We start from the raw sequence: 19,446 nt of genomic DNA, 5'->3' as shown, positions 1-19,446 counted from the left end.
AGACGGTGGATGCATAGTATCTCTGACATAATAATCAGGGGTTGATTTTTAGGAATTGACGACCTGAGGTTTACCCCGCCATGCGCCTATGGCCTGTGGGGGCGCTAAGGTAGTGGATCTATCTTTTTGAAAAGAGGTCTTCTCTGGTCACTATTTAATCTCGTATATTTATCCATCCTTCTTTCGTATTCTTATTATTATCTCCGCTCTAACCCTGGAATCTATAGTACAACATAAAGATATCAAATTATCATTTAAATATTTATGATTCAATTCTAATTATAATATATTTATAGAGATTTTTCTGAAGATGGAACGTACAACCATGTGTTGCTGGACTTCTCGACCGCCAACTGGGAATACTTCCCAATTTATTTTAATGGCTAATAGAAAATTTCCATCAACTCAAATCGGTCATCCCATATTTTGTGCTACCTGATTCATCATTATCATTATCATTATTCTCCATCTAAATTCTAAATCAATCCAACACGTTATAACAATTAAGATTTTATAATTATTATACATACTATAACCATTATACTTTCGTAGTTACTACACTACATATACGTATTGATTACAACTTCATAACTGTCCTACCATATCCGACCAATTCAAAATTTAACTAAATAAATTAAACGAGAAATAAAAATAAAAACAATAAAAGCAAAAAGATAAAGGTACGCGATTAAACAATGTATAATGGAGCGCCCTTTAATTAAAAAGCAAATACCCCTTTGTTTTTAGAAAAAAAAAACGAAACGCCTTTTTTTTATTATTTTTACTCATATTATTATATCCCTCTTAGGATTCGACACGGGTAGAAATTATTGGATGTTATATCATTCAATTGGTGTTAAAACCAATATGAGATGAGAGATTATTTCAACATGTCATTCAAACCTTTGAACGCATTCAAACAGTTTAACGCGTTGAAAGGTTTCTTTATAATTTTTTTTTTTAAAAAAAAAAAAACCTATCACCTAGTACATGCATGCACGCACCAGATGAGAGCTCTCATATTTTTTTTATTAAAAAATAAATAATTTTTAAAATAAAAAATTAACGGATTAAATTGAATTGATAGTATATTTTTTATAAGGTTAAAATTAGATTTTTGATGTGTATATAGACTATAATAGCAAATGTTAATATTAAAATGAATGTGAAAAATAAAAATATTAATATAATATCTATATAAATATAGATTCTATATATATTTTTTTTAATGAGATAGTGAACATTATAACACCCAAGATATCCTAATGCTAATGAAACTTTAAAGAAATTATAATAATATTATTGTATTACTAAGCTGCTTACATCCCTAATTCGATGAAGGTGTTCTCGAAGTGTGTGAAAATTTAACACCAATGCTGTTAATTGAGATCATTTTAATACTGTCAAAAGATAAATAACCTTCCGAAACAGCAGACGAGAACTGGTTGTTTTGTCTTCAGTGAAATACCCAAAACAAAAACAAAAACAAAATAAAAGATTAGTACAACGCAGCAAATGCAATTATAAATAAAAGAAATAAGTCTAAAAATTAGTACAATTTTATTCAACTATAATACTCTCACGTAACAACAGCTAAAAATGAGACTAGCCTACAGATTTAAAACAAAAACAAAAAACAAAGATATAACTGAGGCACCTCAACCAGCACAACTATGGCGCTATCAATCACCATCTGTTAATCCATTTTTGAGCATTTCATGTGCTTTTATGTCATGACCAGCACAGGGCTCTTACAAGGTGCCCAGCTAGATCCTGTATCACTCATCGCCCTGACTACAAAAATTTTAAGTACTAAAATTGCTGGCATCTCATGTGATCGAACATCTAGGGAAATACGTTCTTTAGTCGATTGACAGCATTTGTTGCTGTTTTGTTTGTAGGTTCCAGGACAAGAGCATACTTGAAGTCTGCATATTTAAGAGATGAAATCGTAAATTAGAAATGGTTGTTAAAGATTTATATTTATCTTTGTATGCATCAGTGCGATTCTATGGTGCTGGGATTTTACAAGAACAAACAGATTAGATACATGATAGAGCATGTGTGGGATAGCTTGAATATATGTATATATAGTGAGAGTTTAATTAAGGATTAAGATCCTATAATCATGTTGTGTGTGTGTGTGTGTGTGTGTGTGTGTGTGTGAGAGAGAGAGAGAGAGAGAGAGAGAGACCTTCAATTGCTTCTTTATAGTAGCCCAACATCTCTCTGGCAGTTCCCCTTCTAAGATATGCTTTAACATTCTGGCAAAATAACAAAAACGATGCAGAGTACATGAGATAATTATTCAAGTGCTCTCAAATCAATGGAAATATTTCCAGCAGAGAATATGATTGCGAAAAAAAAATAAAACCAGAGAAACTTCTGTAAGAGAATATTAGCATTTCAGCCTGCCAATAGATTCTACATAAAATTCTAATTAATGCAATAAAAATGATCCAAGAAAATAAAATTTTACTTGTGACCAAATCTTCTACAGAGTTGAATCATATAATAAGATTCATGTAGAGCTCATCCTAGTAGTTCGACTTGGGAGGAACAGCTTGATGACGGTGGACAACAGACCAACTAGTAATTAGAAGTATTCCATAGCTATATATAGAAATACTGGTACTTATGCTAATAGACTGAAGCCCATCCTGTCCAACCTGATCGGTCCACCCAGCCTGCCCAACCCAGTCAGAATATCTATTTCTTGGAAAATTAAATAGAGTAGAAAATAAATAGGTACCCTTTGAAGATTGGAACAAGATAAGAATAGGTATTCCTTGAAATTGAGAAGGAATAGCTAAAATGGATGATTGAGGAATAACAACTCCATAGTAATTAATTAATATTCTGTGTTCATCTTTACATAGAATAAACTCTATGGTATTTCATGGGAAACCCAATAGTTATTCCTATAAGCCAAGACCTCCATAAGCAACGCATTTCAAATTTTAGCTGATCGACAATCTTTAAGACAATATAAACCATAACGCTGTGTATAATATCATAATTTAAAGCTTGAGTTCTACCTTGAGTCTACTCAAGATTAGCATATGACAATAAAAATACTTGTACAGAATCAGAATGAAGTAATGCAGATGCCAAATGTATATCTATTAGCAGTCATGACAACTTTATGCCAAAAACATAACAATATTAAGGGGAAAGGGGGGATTATACTCGTTCTAATTTCCCATATCTAAAACAAAAATAGTTGTAATTTCACCAAAAGAAAAAAAGGCATACCTTTTTGTCAAGGTTGATAGCGTCAGTGCAATCTGATTCAGCTTGAAGGTAACTAAATGGAAAAACAGGAAAATAAAGATTATTTGATATGCGTTGAAGTACATTGATGAACATCATAGAACAGGATAATAAAGGCAATATGTACCTTCCCATTTCAAGATATGCAGCAGCTCGGTTACTATAGTATGTTGCATTTTTTTCATTAAGTTTGATTGCATCTGTGTATAGATTTATAGCCTTTTGCCATTGTTTGTCTTTGTAAGCAGCATTACCCTACAATACGAACAAGAGACAAAAATTAAATAGTGCCCATAAAGATAAACACAGTAGAAAAATTTAAACCAAAGTTAGTAAAATTGGCCAAACAATACATTATTTGAAACAATTCACGTAAACAATAACTAGAGGTCAATCCATAAAGAAAGCACAAAAACAATCAGCATAAAAGCAAAATGTTGACAGTACTAAGAAAAAAAAACTGTGCACACAGCCTGAGTTAGATATAAATCTACAGAACCAAGCATATGACATAAAGAGATATGTAACTGACTTTTTCTTTTGCAATTTCAGCAGATTCTTCCTTGCTAATGCTACTTTTTGAAAAGTTGGACTTGGATGCAATGTTAGCTTCTTCCTGAAGAGTAGCATACATGGACTTGACAGTATCTAGCAAGAGAGAGTCTGCCCCATGCCTGGCAATGAAAGAAAGGGAGACCGAATATTTTTCATGTATTCCTATGGGTATGGTGACCTGTAGTATTAGAACATAAAACAATCATTGTTAGCGTGCTAAAATAATTGGAGATATCATGAGTCATGCGGGTACATATCCACCAACACAAATTCAGTGAGCTTCCATTTAAAAGTATTGTACCTGACAACAACCCGACATACTAGCAACAGAAGACAGACAAAATGTATGAGAAAGATATTCTTCAGATAATATTTGCTTTGCATTAAGCTTTGGAGGAAGTCCTAACACTGTAGGGATGACAAGTATTCCATCATCCTGTTTGCAGAGTCATCAACTTAGTCAAAAAAATAGTATAATGACATATTAACACCATAGTTACATAAAGAAGTAATGTATATGCTTGTCAGCGATCATGCATATATATTAATATATTTATGCATGTCTAATTTAAGACTACAATAACAACAGAACTTTAATTTGTCAATATATACAATCAGCATCGTCCAGCCATGTTTGTACCAACTTTGGAGTTAGCTACATATGTCTTGTCACTCCACCAAATTCAATAAAGCTATATCAATAATAATACTCAAATCAACTAAATCATGTTTTATTACATTTACTAATATTCTCTCTGCTCTACCTCTACAACTTTACCTTTCATTCTAATAAATATATTGATTGCCTTTGAATATGTCCATACCATCTCAACAATTCTCACATTTATGATCTACTAAAGCTATACTAAATTACTCTCAAATCCTCATATCCATCTTAGTATTTTTATTTCTGTTACATTAATTCTGTGTATATGTTGCTCACTACTACCAAAACACCTTCATTCATAAAGTACAGTGAATCATAACACAATCTGACAAAAAAAAATTCTTTTAGCTCAAGAGGTACATGACAATCAAGCAAGGCTCCAGAAGCTTTTAATTGTCTAGACCACTAATTCTATCCTATTAATAATAGCATCATCCATGTCCTCCTTTTGTTGAACAATAGATAAGATATCTAAAATCATATGAATAATATTTGCAATGCACATGTTCATCAAAATAATATCCATAGTTTCACCAATTGTAGAAAGATATAGCTCTTGAATAATCTATGCACATTTATATTGTAATAGAGGATTTTTCCAGCAGTGCCATTCTTTGAAATACACCTTATTACTTCATTTCTTCACCATTTCCACTTATTTCCATACCACTTCCACCAGCAGCTCCATTCACCTCTCCACTGAATTCATCCACTATACACTACACATATCACCGACTTGGCTAGATAGTTGCATAAGATTTTCAGCCACTACAACTGACTTCATATGTATCCTACTACCAATTTAGTTTCTTTCAATTATTTTAATCACTTTTATTGTCTTTGTCATTTTATAAGATTCCCAAATCACACCATGGAGCCCTTGGAGATCCTTATCAAAAACAAGTCATGGCGTCAATGTTTGTTCTTCTATCATAATAGACATGAATGATAACTTCTTCCGCCTTGTGGTGCATGTGTTTCTTGTCATTGGGTGTTTATAGTTAAGTATCTGCTAAAGCATTTAAAGATACACGACAAAGACTGCAAAGAATAGACTCAGACCAACAGTGTGGATTACTTCAAGGAATTCCCCTCTATGACATCTGTTTTCCATTTCTCATAGAGATTAATAAGAGTTGAGAGATATTAAAATGAATCTTGCAAATCTTTCGTGTGTGGGAGGCCTTTCTTAAGAAATTTGAGACTCTTGAGTTTTGATATCCAACAGACCATATGAAACTTAAGATGCCTAGTGCCTGAAGTGCCAACATAGCAAAGAGTGACAAAGCAAAAGATCCAATGAGAGAGCTCCACTGATTGTGCCAAAAAAAGTAAATAAAACAATACCATAATGTGTCCTTCAATTTATTGATAACAAGAAAATCATTCTCTGAGAATCCATAACAAATGCATCTATTGTAAAGGAGCAAAACACAATACAGCAAATGAACCCAAAGCATAACACTCATGGTGAAAACTTTTATCAGGAAAACATATTAATGACATTATAATATAACAAATGCACCAAGCTGTCGCACTCATGTCAAAAAGTTTTCCAGGAAAACATATAAATGTCATTAAAATATAACCCAATATTTCAAGGAATTGATTAATTCACGGCCATTAAAGATATTAGATTAATAGGATTATTGGTCTAGTGGGTTTCATCCTAGTTTAATAGTTCTAACTTTAAAGATATAAACCAATAGAGTTATTGGTGTGATTCCTCTAGTCCAACATTAGGACTTCTAAATTTAAGCTTTTATAATGAGTCTATATAAACACATGTCATGGTTATCTTAATTATAGATGCAACAGAATAATTTTCTATTCCTAAATTGTACAATGGCACAACAATTACATTAGTACGGCAAAAGAATTTCAATCTCAAATTTCTGGAGAGAGTTATACGGGCCAAAACAGGAAAGGTGGGGAACATGGAAGAGAAAAATTAGGAACGGCCAAAGGTGTGCTGCCTTTTACTTAGCATGTATGCGTATCTCCAGGATTATTATTTTCCTCTACTCTGTTCCCCCCTCCTTTGTTATTGAAGGATAGAAATCTACTCATTAGACAATGTTGGCATCATAGCAAGATTATACTATTTCTTATAGTACACGAGACACATTATTTTCAACTATTTAATAAAAATATAAACCTGCATACTAACATGATAAGTTCATTTCTACCCTTAAGACTTATGACTCAAACCACTATTTCTGAGAGTGTAGGTTATTTTGATCGGTTATTTTTTGCATATCTATACAAACTATTTCAAATATTGCCATTCTCATAAACTGATTGCTTAAAATACTTGTTCTACAAATGGATATTCCAGTGTAAGATAAAAAAATAAATCAAGATGACTATTTTGTTAATGAAAATGCAAATTGTTAGGAATCACATAAAGAAAGAAATAGTTGGAACAGTGGAGGAACTAACAATATTAAGTAAAACTTTTTTGCTGCAACTATATCAGACTAAAGAGTTGTATATAAGTTCATATTACATTAGAACTTCCAATTTAAATACTAGAGAACGGTTCTGTCTCTTGTATCTACCTTTAAAAGAGAATATAGGGCTGAGCGTGTCTCTTCTCTTGCAGAATGGCAACAATCAAGTGCAAGTGTATTGGCCAGCGATCTATTTATTTGTGCTGAGATAAATGGATCTAGGACAGGCTTAGTAGAGCTGATCCACTGCTCATGGCTATTCCTGAACTCATGGCTGTGAATAAAGGACAAAACTATTATTTAATTTAAGCTTCATCAGCGCCATAAAGAAGTATGCAATATTAAGAATGTCAAGGCATCTAATAGAATTTGCAACCGAATAGGGTATAAAAATTAAGTTTCCAATACACTTTATCAGTCAAGTTATATGCACATAAAAAAGAAAAAGGTTAATTAATTAAGTAAATCTGAGGACATTTGCCAAAAAGGGAAAAAAATGCTGGTGAGTTGTCTGCACCATGCCTACGGCATGTGGCTTGCCGATTCACATTTTGTGTATATAACATGTCAAACTGTAGCAGAAAGACCATTGATTACTTAAGTAACTCTAGCTTGGTTTGATACAACCAATTTGACATCCTTAGAGATCATAGCAACAACCATATTAAGTCATTTTCGTCTCTTAAAACTTTGATTGCTGATATAAATATTCTGCACGTCCAGAATTGAGGTAATCCAATTCCTGACCCATCTATTTTAATTTCTTTTCTTCTAATTTTCCCATGTGGTGTCATTATGCATTTACGCACTTAGGAAACTCACAAAAAAAAAAGGAATATAAAGAACCAAACGATTAGCAGCATAATATGAGCTTGAAAATAACTCCAACCTCAGATTGGACCAAGTTCCAATCCCTCAGCAACTTAAGCTCTTTTTTTAAATGTACATAAATTTTCACTTGGCAAACTATATGTCTATGCTCAATAAGAACTAGATGAAGTGGCCAAGAAATTAACACCAAACCATCCATAAGCTGACATAAAAAGCAAATCAATGAAATCAACATCACCTCTGAATCAGGATGTAATAAATTTAGAAAATGCAGCAAAATGTCTGTTCTTATTTTGGTTTAACAAAAATCACTGGAAATGTGCTTCTCAAATTATTCCAAATTACACATAAAACTCTATCATCATCAACTCAAACAGAAAAAATCAATTAAAACTCTTAAGCATGCATATCCATAGGGGAAAATTGGAAATTGCTCAAGTAACAATGACAAGCTATATTTACTTGTAAAGAGATTGCATAGCATTAGCAAGCGATAGGAGTGTGCTTCTTGACTCATCATTCTTTGTTCCATTTTGAAGTTGTTTCAAGCTATGGAGTCTTGGAGACAAATAATCTCCGAGGTTTAGATGCTTTAGAAGTCGCCCTACACCAATGAATTGACAAGCTAATATCAAAACAAAGTTAACAATATCAAAAGAATGGGAGAAGTGAAACATGAAAGAACATCTCCTTGGAGGAGAAACTCAACATGGTTACATACGTCCAAACTGCTTCTCTACAGATTTGACCAGCACCTGAATCACACTGCTGGTCGGAATTTTCAACAGTTCAAAACAGTCATCTGCAATCATTATACTTCTAGGTTGGCGTAAACCACCAAATGGAATCTGGAGCAGTATATGAGCCACACGATGAAACACATTAGGATCCTTGGAGAATAATCCTGAAACAACATAAACCAATGCAAATTCCTTTGGTTACAAATGGAACAAAATAGACTACCATTTTGTCACTAACTTTAGAAGGTAAAAAAAAAGGATAAGGATGCAATATCAAACATCCAAAATTCCACATAGAATCAAGAGATAGTATGTTAATTGTCCCCTCATTAGCACCCTAAAAGCTTTCATCCCATGCAATGGCCTAACAAGTAGTAACTACATCTAAGTTTACACTTTTAACACCAAAATAAAAAATTAGAACATATGAAAAACTTTAATGGTAGTTCAAAGCTAACAGCAGAGCACACATATTCAGTTGAATATGTAATATTTCAAGTGATAGAAATGCTTTCCATACCAACTGTGTCAAGGCTAGGGGAAACAGGAATAACACCCATATTAGAAACAGAACCGTAAGAAGGTCGGAAAGCTAAAATGCCACAGTATCCCCCAGGTATTCTCACTCCACCAACAGCATCAACACCTGCAAATATCAAAAATAAATAAGAAAAATATTCTATGTTCCAGGAAAGGGGGAAAAGGAAATGGGTTTTATCACTGATTGTTTGAAAGATTGGTGCCAGAACCTAGATATCTTCATTTTTTCCAATACCAAGATGGGTGTACCTATTTTCCATAACTCACAAGACATGGATGTAGAATAAAGGTAACTGTAGGCATAAATTCTTTTTGCCAAAGGAAAAGTCATGCAAAATGTCAGATAACAACCAAATAGCTGAATCTACCACTTGTGCAGAGGAAGGTAATAGAGAGAAGCATTTTATAAACAAATGAAAGAAGCAGAAACAGAAAACTGTTTGAATATGGCAAACAAAAAAGAATGTGATGAAAATTTTCAGATCTGGTCATCAACTTTGATGTTTGTACTCTTCATCTACCCTTGGTATTTGTGCCTACCAACATATATGGACACTTTAATGCAGATGAGGAAACAAACAATGCAGGAAATAATTTTGAAGAAAATAAATTGAAGATAAATTTGAGATTTGCGCATTCACGATAAAAAGAAAGATTTTTTTTAAAAAAAAAGATTGATGCATCTGCAATAAATCAGATATTTGATTTTTTTCCATTTGGTGTTTAACATTTTCTGTCTTGTTAATAAATAAGGAATTATTGTAATCCCTATTAAAAATTAGGATGTTTTCTTTATTTAGGATAATTTATTTCTGTGTTTCTTGTCAAGCCAAGTCCATTAAAAGTCCTGGATCATGTAATTACTTATTTTTGAATTAATACAATTTTCAATCATTTTCAATTTGAGTTTTATGTGCGAGAGTTTTTCCTCTAGGTGGGTTTTCAACTTCCTTCCAAGTTATTGGATGACTCGAAGGTTCAATTTTGGTATTGCATTATGAGAACTATAGGATAGCTAGAACCAACACCAAACGACTAGAGTATATAAGTTATATACCTTATATAATTAGAAAATAAGTTACTTAGAATATAACTTATATAATTATAACTATATTTTGTAGTTAGGGATTCAAATTAGGATCCTTAATTGTGTGAATGTGCGACAACAAAATCGTGCATGCCATTGAGTAAAACTTTAATAACCCTTGGTGCCCAAACTGACACCTAGAAAAGAGGCAAAGGATGATGAGAAGATGCTTGAACACTATCGAATCCTAGTTTGCCTGTCACTTGCTCCCACGATCTCTCTTGGCCTCTCTTGATGTCGTGGAAGAGGAACTTTGCTGATGTCACGGTATCCCTCAACGACCTTCATCGTCACTATAACCAAAGTATCGAAGTCATTTTGAGTGTTAGTCGAGTCAACTGACAAGCAGAACACTAAGGTGGCATTTGGTGGGGTGCAGGAATTGGAATGAGAATGGATTTGATAGTAGACTAGAACGGGAATAGGTTTAGCCATTCCAATACTGTTGTTTGGTTTATAAGCTGGGATTAGGTATGATCGTCAAACTTCCACTAAACTGATATGATTTGTGGCAAACTGAACTCTATTCAATCCTCTGAGAGATTGTAAGGACAGTTCATAACTCTAGCATTGTTTCTGATAAAAAAAAAATTAGGGAAAATGAGGTTTTAGGGCAAAATAAGGACAGTTCATAATTCCTGCAATGTTTCTGTATGTGGATTGCTTACATCAAGATGTTGAGGAGAAGATTCATGGCGAGGAACTTGTCGGCAAAGGTTCGCACAGATTTCTACGAGCTAATTTCGAGCTCAATGATGTCGATCTTAGTGGAGGGAGTGTTCTGGAGGATGCGTTGCTTGACGACATCAACGACCTTGAGGTTCCTCACTCTAATGATGACGTGGGCGTTGTGGAGGGCCATAACCCTCGCATCTCTGCTCCAATCCCGCTGCTCCCGCACGGAATCGGTCAGATCTGAGTCAGAAAAGCTCGAGCTTTTGATAGAATAGTTAGGGACTTTAGTGGGAAATCAACGGGAATGGGAGGAGAACCAATGATGATAACAATGCGGCCAACAGCGTCGATGTCATCGGTGACCTACTGGGAGGTGGATAGGGAGCTGAAGCGGCTTGGCTCGGGGATTCCAATGGCTTCCTTGAAGTATCCCATTCCTTTGAACTGGTTCGTCTCCAACAAACTAGAGATTGAAGGGAAAGGATTTTGTGCTTGCACTTGCTGGGGCCAAGCGGCGTCGGTCGTCATCCTCCCTTGCTGTCACCTCTGCCTCTGCGACGTGTGCGATAGTAGCGCGGCGGAGGCGTGCCCTGTCTATGCACAGGAGAGAAACGAGCAGCAAAAAAGAAAAGACAGGAATGAATTCTAAACCCACCACTTTCATTGGGTTTTGTCGATTTCCGATTATTTAGGAATGATTTCAAAATTATTATTCCCAAACCCATTAACCAAACACTTTATATTACTATTATTACATTCCCTCATTCTCAATCCCCTAAACCAATTGTCACCTAAATTTTATCCATTCCGACTGGCACGGTTTGGCATTTAAAACCTTTGTCTATCTTATACACGTGTATATCTTTTAGCTACTAGTCCTGTCTTGTCTTATACTTGTTTCGCATCTACCTAATATTTTATTATGTCCAGTTCCACCTCTTCAGTTTCTTCCTTTTTGGTAGCTCTACAATCTCCCATGTCTTTTTTTACCCCATTTGCATGCTTAGATTGATCTTGATTCAAGAAGTAAAATTTTCTTTCTTAAGTAGGCCTAAAAGAACCTTCAATATAAGCATCACCATCACCCATAACAGCTTCTGATATATTGTCTGTATAAGGTAAGATCAAGAGGTTCAGGTTCTGAGTATAAAGACTGCTTCAGTACGTTGAAAATAAAATATTAATTGCAAGCATCTTCCCCATTTCCCTAGATGTCCTTTGGGCTTCCCTAGCTTCCTTTAATGTCTTCTTGGAAATATGTATTTCATTTACCATTCTCTTGCTTGTACATTTGCAGCAGTAAGAAAGAGAGAACTAGTCCTATTATTTTCACATCTCTCGGCATTCTTCATGGTCTTATCTCTCTGTTAAAATCTCCCTAACTAGCTGCCTTTCTTCTTCTCCTCTTCATGTCATCAACCAATGTACCCATCATCGACAGTTCATATATTTCTGGCTTATGTTCCAACTCCGTTAGAATCTTCATTTACGGAAAAGGGAAAGAAGATTTCCTTACTGACAAATCCCAACCACCTCCAATCCACGATCCCAATTTCAAGTCTTGGAAGGTCAACAACAGCCTTGTAATGACCTGGTTGTTGAACTCCATGACCAATGAAGTAGGTGAACACTTCCTACTTCATCAAACTGCAAAAGGCATTTGGGATGAGGTGCAAGAAACATACTCCCAAGTTGACAATACCTTTGAATTATTTGAAGTCGAGCAGAGCATTCACGACCTCAAACAGGGAGACCTTTCTGCAATCCAATATTTTAGCATTCTGTCTCGTCTCTAGCAGCAAGTGGACACATTTGAATCACAAGAATGGACAAACAAAAATGACGCTGAAACTCACTGAAAGCTCACTGAAAAAAGAAGAACCTTCAAGTTCCTCTTCGGATTAAACGCCACATTCGACAGCTTTTGGGCATGAATTCTAAGTCTTCAACCGTTGCCTAGCGTGCAAGAGGCATTTGTTGAAATTCGCCGAGAGGAAAGTTGACAAAAGGTAATGCTTGGTCCCACCAAGCCATCGAGCCCACTGCTCTCTCCATGCAGCGATTCCAATAGCGTCCTACAAATCGAACCGAGGAGCATCAACCTCACCGAATTCACCCCTAGTGCGACCACTGTCGAAAGCCTGGCCACACAAGGGAGAAATGTTGGGTCCTTCATGGAAAGTCAGTCAATTGGAAGCCAAGACCGATCGCTCCCACCATGCGCACGCCGCTACTCAACATACCACCCTCCAAAACTAGATTGAGTCCCTTATGAAAAACCTCTAACATGCAGGACTTATACCGCGGAAAGAATGAGCCTCCTTTGCTAGACCAAATGACAGAATGGGTTGTGACTTCCAGCAAAGGCAAAACGGTGCTCCTCAAGCCCAATTTGAAGGGGCCATGCTTCCTCTTCCCACTTAAATCCCGCTGCCCACTAAGGTATTTTCCTGATATTTGAAAATAAAACTAAGGCGTTTGGGCAATGGATTATCGATTCAGGAGCATCGGAACATATGACGGGTGATATATCTTTATTCCATAACTTTGTGCCACGACAAGATAAGTCAAATATCCATGTTGCTAACGGAGCAATGGCTAAAATCATCAGTGTTGGTTCAGCTAAAATAACACCAAACATATGTTTGAAAAATGATCTTTAGGCTCCCACACTAAATTGCAATTTATTATCCATTCGTAAATTGACTCATGATTTAAAATGTCGTGCTAAATTCTCCTCTCATCATTGTAAATTTCAGGATACGGAGACGGGGAAGACGATTGGCAGTGCTGAGCTATGTTCAGAACTCTACATTATTTGCGAGATTCCACCTCAACCTAGTTGTCAGTAAACATGCTGAAATCATGTTATGGCACTAGAGGTTAGGTCATCCAAATTTCTCTTATCTTGCCCTGTTATTTCCAAATCTATTCCTTAATGAAAAAATATGTTCATTTCAATGTGAGATTTGCCAACTTTCTAAACATACACAGGTCTCCTTCCCAAAAATTCGCTATAAACCATCCAAACCTTCCAAACTCATTCACAACTATGTGTGGGGTCGATCCCGAATCAAAACTCTCACGGGAAATTGTTGGTTCATAACCTTTGTTGATGATCATACACGACTCACTTGGTTGTTTCTAATGAAAGAAAAATCAGAGGTCGGTCACATTCGAAAAACTCTTTGCCATGATCCAAACAGTTCCATACATCCATCCAAGTATTTAAAACCGACAATGCAAAAGAGTATTTCACCTCAAACCCAGGAGCATTTCTTAACTCCAAAGGTATCATTCATCTCAGTTTTTATGTTGATACTCCACAACAAAATGGAGTTGCCAATGTAAAAACAGACACCTCCTAGAAGTAACTCATTCTCTAATGTTTTCCTCCAATGCACCCCAAATCTTCAAGGGCGATGTCGTCTCTACTGCCACATACCTCATCAACCGTATGCCATCACGCATCATCAACTTCCAAAGCCCAGTTCAACGTCTTCTCCAATCTTTCCCACAAACCAAATTTCTTCAATCACTTCCACACACCAACATCTTTGGGTGCACATCCTTTGTCCATATCCACAAACATCATCAAGGGCAAACTTGACCCTCGCTGCACTAAATGCATTTTTCTTGGATATTCATCCCTTCAAAAGGGATACAAATGCTACTCACATACCACCAAGAAAACCTACATCTCCGTGGATGTCACATTCTTTGAAAATCAACCATACTACTCCAAGTCTGACATTCAGGGGGAGAATTTGAGAGAATATCATCCTAAAGAGTCTGAAATAATCCTTAACACAAATACTATGTCTAAGCCTACTCATGACACAAATACTGTACTTGAGCCTACTTCTAACATAAACGCATCCTCTACCGATCCTAAACCGCCCGAAGAAGTTCGTGTATATACTAGACGAAAAACACGCTGAGCACTGATCCAAAAGCTGGAACCAGATTCAGATCCTAGACTCATTCAGGTACGACCTTAAATCATGAGTCTAATTACCCACAACAGATGATCTGGAGATACCAATTGCTTTAAGGAAAGGGGTCAGATCATGCACTATCCACCCCATTTCCAATTTCATCTCTTATGAAAGGCTATCCTCAAAATACTGAGCATGCATTGCCTCCTTCGACAACATTCAGGTCCCATCCAACATTAATGAAGCTCTAAATTAGACAAAATAGAAACGGGTAGTAAATGAGATAAGAGCACTACAGAAAAATGGCACTTGGTTCATCTGAGAACTACCAAAAGGAAAAAAGGCAATTGGGTGCAAGTAGATATTCAAAGTCAAAAACAAGGAGGACGGAACAGTTGAAAGATTGAAGGCACGACTGGTCTCACAATCTTATAGAATAAATTATCAAGAGACCTTTGCTCCCGTCACTAAACTTAACACATCAGGATCATCGTTTCCTTGGCCGCTAAGAAGAATTGGCAGCTCCACCAATTGGACGCCAAAAATGCCTTTCTAAATGAAGACTTGGATGGAGAAGTCTATATGGAAGTTCCATCTGGAATCGAACCATCCCCTAACAAAGTATGCAGATTACACAAATCCTTGTATACCTCAAAGGCTCAAACATCCCCTAGAGCGTGGTTCAACAAGTTTGCCGGCATCTGTAACCAAACACGAGTACAAATAGTGCCAAGCAGACCACACTTTGTTTGTAAAAATCTCGTTTGGCAACAAAATCTCTATTCTTATTGTTTATGTCGACGACGTCATTGTCACAAGGGACAACAAGAAAGAAATAGCTCTATTGAAGGAGCTCCTCACAAGAGAATTAGAAACCAAAGGTCTCTGAGATCCAAAATTCTTCTTAGGAATGGAACGAGCAAGATCGAAACAAGGCATTTTTCTTTCACAACAAAAATACACTATGGATCTACTAAAGGAAACTGGAATGCTTGGATGCAAACCAGTGGATACCCCAATGGATGGATCAAATAAAATTGGTTCTAAAAAGGACCAGGCACCAACAGACGGGGAGATACCATAAAATTTGTAGGTAGATTGCTCTACCTATCACACTCAACCTGATATCAGATTTTCTGTAAGTGTGGTAAGGCAATTCATGAATCATCCCACAAAAGAATATATGAAAGTCGTTTACAGGATTCTCAAATATCTTAAAAGTACTCTAGGCAAAGGGCTACTATTTCGGAAAACTGAAGACATAGGCATACACGTTTAAACTAATGCGGACAAGGCCAGAAACGTTAATGACAAATGATCAACCTCGGGCTATTGCAAGTATGTAATGGGAAATTTGGTGATTTGGAGAAGCAAAAAGCAGTCCGTAGTGGCTAGAAGAAATGCTGAAGCTGAATACGGATCTGAAGAATTATGAATGACCTCGGAATCTCCACGGAGAAGACAGTTAAACTGCAATGCGATAATCAAGCAGCTATCAGTATCGCCAAAAATCTGGTTCACCATGATAGAACGAAGCACATTGAAATCTGGTTCACCATGATAGAACGAAGCACATTGAAGCACATTTCATGTCAGAGAATGTGACGAACGGAAATATGGAACTCTCATGTATTTCATTTCGACATCAAATAGCTGACATTCTCACAAAGGCTCTCCCACGCAACAACTTTAAAGAGCAACGTGACAAATTGGGCATGTGCAACATCTACAACCCAACTTGAGGGGGAATGTTGAAAATAAAATATTAATTGCAAGTATGCTTCCCCATTTCCTAGATGAAGCATGCTTCCCATTTCCCTAGATGTCCTTAGGCTTCCCTAGCTTCCTTTAATGTCTTATTGGAAATATGTATTTCATTTACTTTTCTCTTGCTTTACATTGTATTTATAGAATCTCTCTTGTATATTTGCAGCAGTAAGAAAGAGAGAACTAGTCCTCTTATTTTCACATCACTTGCCATTTTTCACAATACAATGAGCCAACCACTAAAGTTTGTTAATTGATTTGTGTAAGATAATAATACTTCATCATCATCGCATGAATGCTTACTAAAGAATAGTGAAAAACATAGATAAACTACACAGCTATTAGTAGTTTGCTTGATCTCTTTCAGTCGTGTGAAAAACATAGTTATAAAATTGCAAGGAAAAATTGAAACATAAGAGACTAGTCTAAGGATATTTTGTATGAAACTTCAACAGCTCTTTTGCAAAAAAAGTAGAAGATATAGAAAGCTCACCCAGGGAAAACTCTACCAAGCCACTAGCAACAGCTACAGCTGACCCACTTGAACATCCTCCCGGCACTCGCTCAGGTGCTGAAGGATTCTCAGGTGTATCATAGTGATTGTTTTCACCACTTATACTGGAAAAGGGCACAGTATTATTAGCTAGAAATGACTATAGTGAAGGCAGGACCTTCGAGAGGATGAAAGAAATGACTAGAAGTCTTTATGTAAACATTATTTGTAAATACGAAAAACTATTGAAATGGCTCAGAACAAATATTCCATGTATACATCACTGGCAACACAAATAGAACATATATGAGGAAATACCAACAAGGTTTGTAAAGGCTAACTTTCTTACCCATATGCTAACTCATCAATGACAGTTTTTCCAACGCAAGTGGCACCACCATCCACAAGAGCCAAAATGATGGGGGATGTTTTCAATGCAGATTCATGAGTCCTTACCCATTCGGGGTGCCCAAACCCAGTCACATATCCTTCAATATCAAATCTGTTAATTCGACAAATAGTCAGAATCTCACTAAATTTGTAATTGGATCTAGAATTTTGGAGAAAGCACATCTAGCTATGGTCCAGAGAAAAATAACTTCCTTTTTATCAAATAAGAGTGTTCATAAACTTAAATTGCCACCGTTAAATTAAAAGCACATTCTATCTGAAAATTGAACCACAAATCCAAGAAAAATAGGGTTATCATTTTACAGAGAAATAATGTCAAAGTGAGAAGGTCAAATATCTGAAAGGTGAAATAGGATATAGTAACGTACACCACTTGAAAATCTGTTCAGTGCATCGGGCAAAAACTGAAAAACATCATCTCAAACCTAGATGAAAATCATTAATGTTGTGTTGGGTATAACAGCCAACATCAATATTGCCTAAACTTATGTCCATGAATTTTAACTTAGCCGACCACAAACACCTGGGACAACATGGTTCAATAACGATGTATTTTTAAAAACCACAAAAGATAATTTATCTACTGGAAATTTGGTCTACCACCTGTTGGAATCGCATTCAAACAATCTCTCCCACAGACTCTCCATACTTCAAATGCCATCTGCCATTGGCTCTCTACACTATTTCATATGGCAGTAATTACACAGTCTCTCTTTACTATTTGATGTCGCAATAATCATACAGGATCTCTATACTATTCGACATCCAGTCTCAGAAGAAAAACCCAAAACGGATATAAAGGGTAATTCTACGCGACCTAAATCACGAGATTCAACACGAGGAAATTAGAACAAGAAGACAACTACTGAGAAAAGGGCAGCGAATGAATCCAAGGCTCACGCGTCGGCAACGGCAAAGGTGAGGCCGGTCAACGGGTGGGGGGCTTTGGGAGGTGGAGGCGGAGGCGGCGGTAGAACCTGGAGACGCTGGACGAAGGCACCGAAGTCCTCCTTCGTGACTCGCCGCCGGAGGCGCCGCGTCATAAGTAATATGCCGGCGAGGCCCACCCCGAGCAACACGAAGATGTTGGACGGAGGAAAGGCGGGGGAGGACGGCGCCATGCCTTCTACTTCTGCTCCTCCGTCCCGTTGGCGATTGGCAGATCGGGAGCAATCGGCAGGGAGGCGGCAGAAGTGGAACGGAATGGAACGGGGAAGGAGATAATACCAGAGCGTCACTTGCTTTTATATATACTCTTTTTATTTAATTAATTTTTCTTATTTTTTCTCCGTCCTGGTAATTAAAATAGCACAAATACAATTATACAAATCAGGAATGTTGAATTACGAGGTTACGTGGATTCTTCTTTAAAACATACATCAATATTTCGCTTTTTATTTTGAAAAATGGAGAAAATATATAAAACAATATTTTACTTTACCACGCAATAAACTTTGGGCAAAAATCAAAAACATAGTACAAAATCATCCGATGGGCATCCCATTTATAATTAAAATCAAATGGAAATCCAATTTTAATATGAATTATTTAAAATATTCTTATTATTCAGCCGTATGATACAAATTAATTGTTAACTTCTCCTATAGCAACTTTATGTATTTTAATTTTATTAAATGATAAGTTAAAATAATATTTTAATAAATAAAACAAATAATAAAAATTTCATGACACATACTATATTTCAAATGAATATTATATAATCATAATCGATCATGTAAACATTAAAATGTAACTTATATAACGTATAGAAACTAGTTGTTAACTTCTATAGCACGTAGAGACTAGCAATAACAACTTTATATCAATTTGATTTTTTTTCTAATTGATAATCTAGTTAAAATAATATTTCAACGAGCAAAATAAATGTACAACTCCATGCCACTAATTATATTCCAAATGAACATAATTTAATCATGGTCAATGATGCGGTGATAAAGAGGGGTCCACCCGGTATGGGTCAACTGCCTAGGTGGAGGTCAAAGTCAAGGTGATCAA

The 19,446-nt window shown here is 36.0% G+C and overlaps 1 protein-coding gene across 1 annotated transcript; it reads right to left on the bottom strand.

The window, feature by feature from the left end:
- Positions 1-1,537: 1,537 nt before the first annotated feature.
- On the bottom strand, positions 1,538-18,663 carry LOC121971705 (translocon at the outer membrane of chloroplasts 64-like). Its single transcript, XM_042523101.1, has 13 exons — positions 18,331-18,663; positions 17,369-17,521; positions 17,020-17,144; positions 9,040-9,165; positions 8,501-8,683; positions 8,242-8,383; positions 7,057-7,222; positions 4,130-4,264; positions 3,806-4,006; positions 3,401-3,528; positions 3,256-3,307; positions 2,195-2,264; positions 1,538-1,928 (listed from the first exon to the last, which is right to left on the bottom strand). The coding sequence occupies exons 1-13, from the start codon at positions 18,549-18,551 to the stop codon at positions 1,846-1,848; spliced, it is 1,785 nt and encodes a 594-aa protein (XP_042379035.1). The 5' UTR covers positions 18,552-18,663; the 3' UTR covers positions 1,538-1,845.
- Positions 18,664-19,446: the final 783 nt, after the last annotated feature.

The sequence above is a fragment of the Zingiber officinale genome, chromosome 4A, assembly GCF_018446385.1.
Source record: "Zingiber officinale cultivar Zhangliang chromosome 4A, Zo_v1.1, whole genome shotgun sequence".
NCBI lineage: Eukaryota > Viridiplantae > Streptophyta > Magnoliopsida > Zingiberales > Zingiberaceae > Zingiber > Zingiber officinale.
Note: the sequence above shows the minus strand (reverse complement) of the source record. Positions and strands in the feature narration are given on the sequence as shown.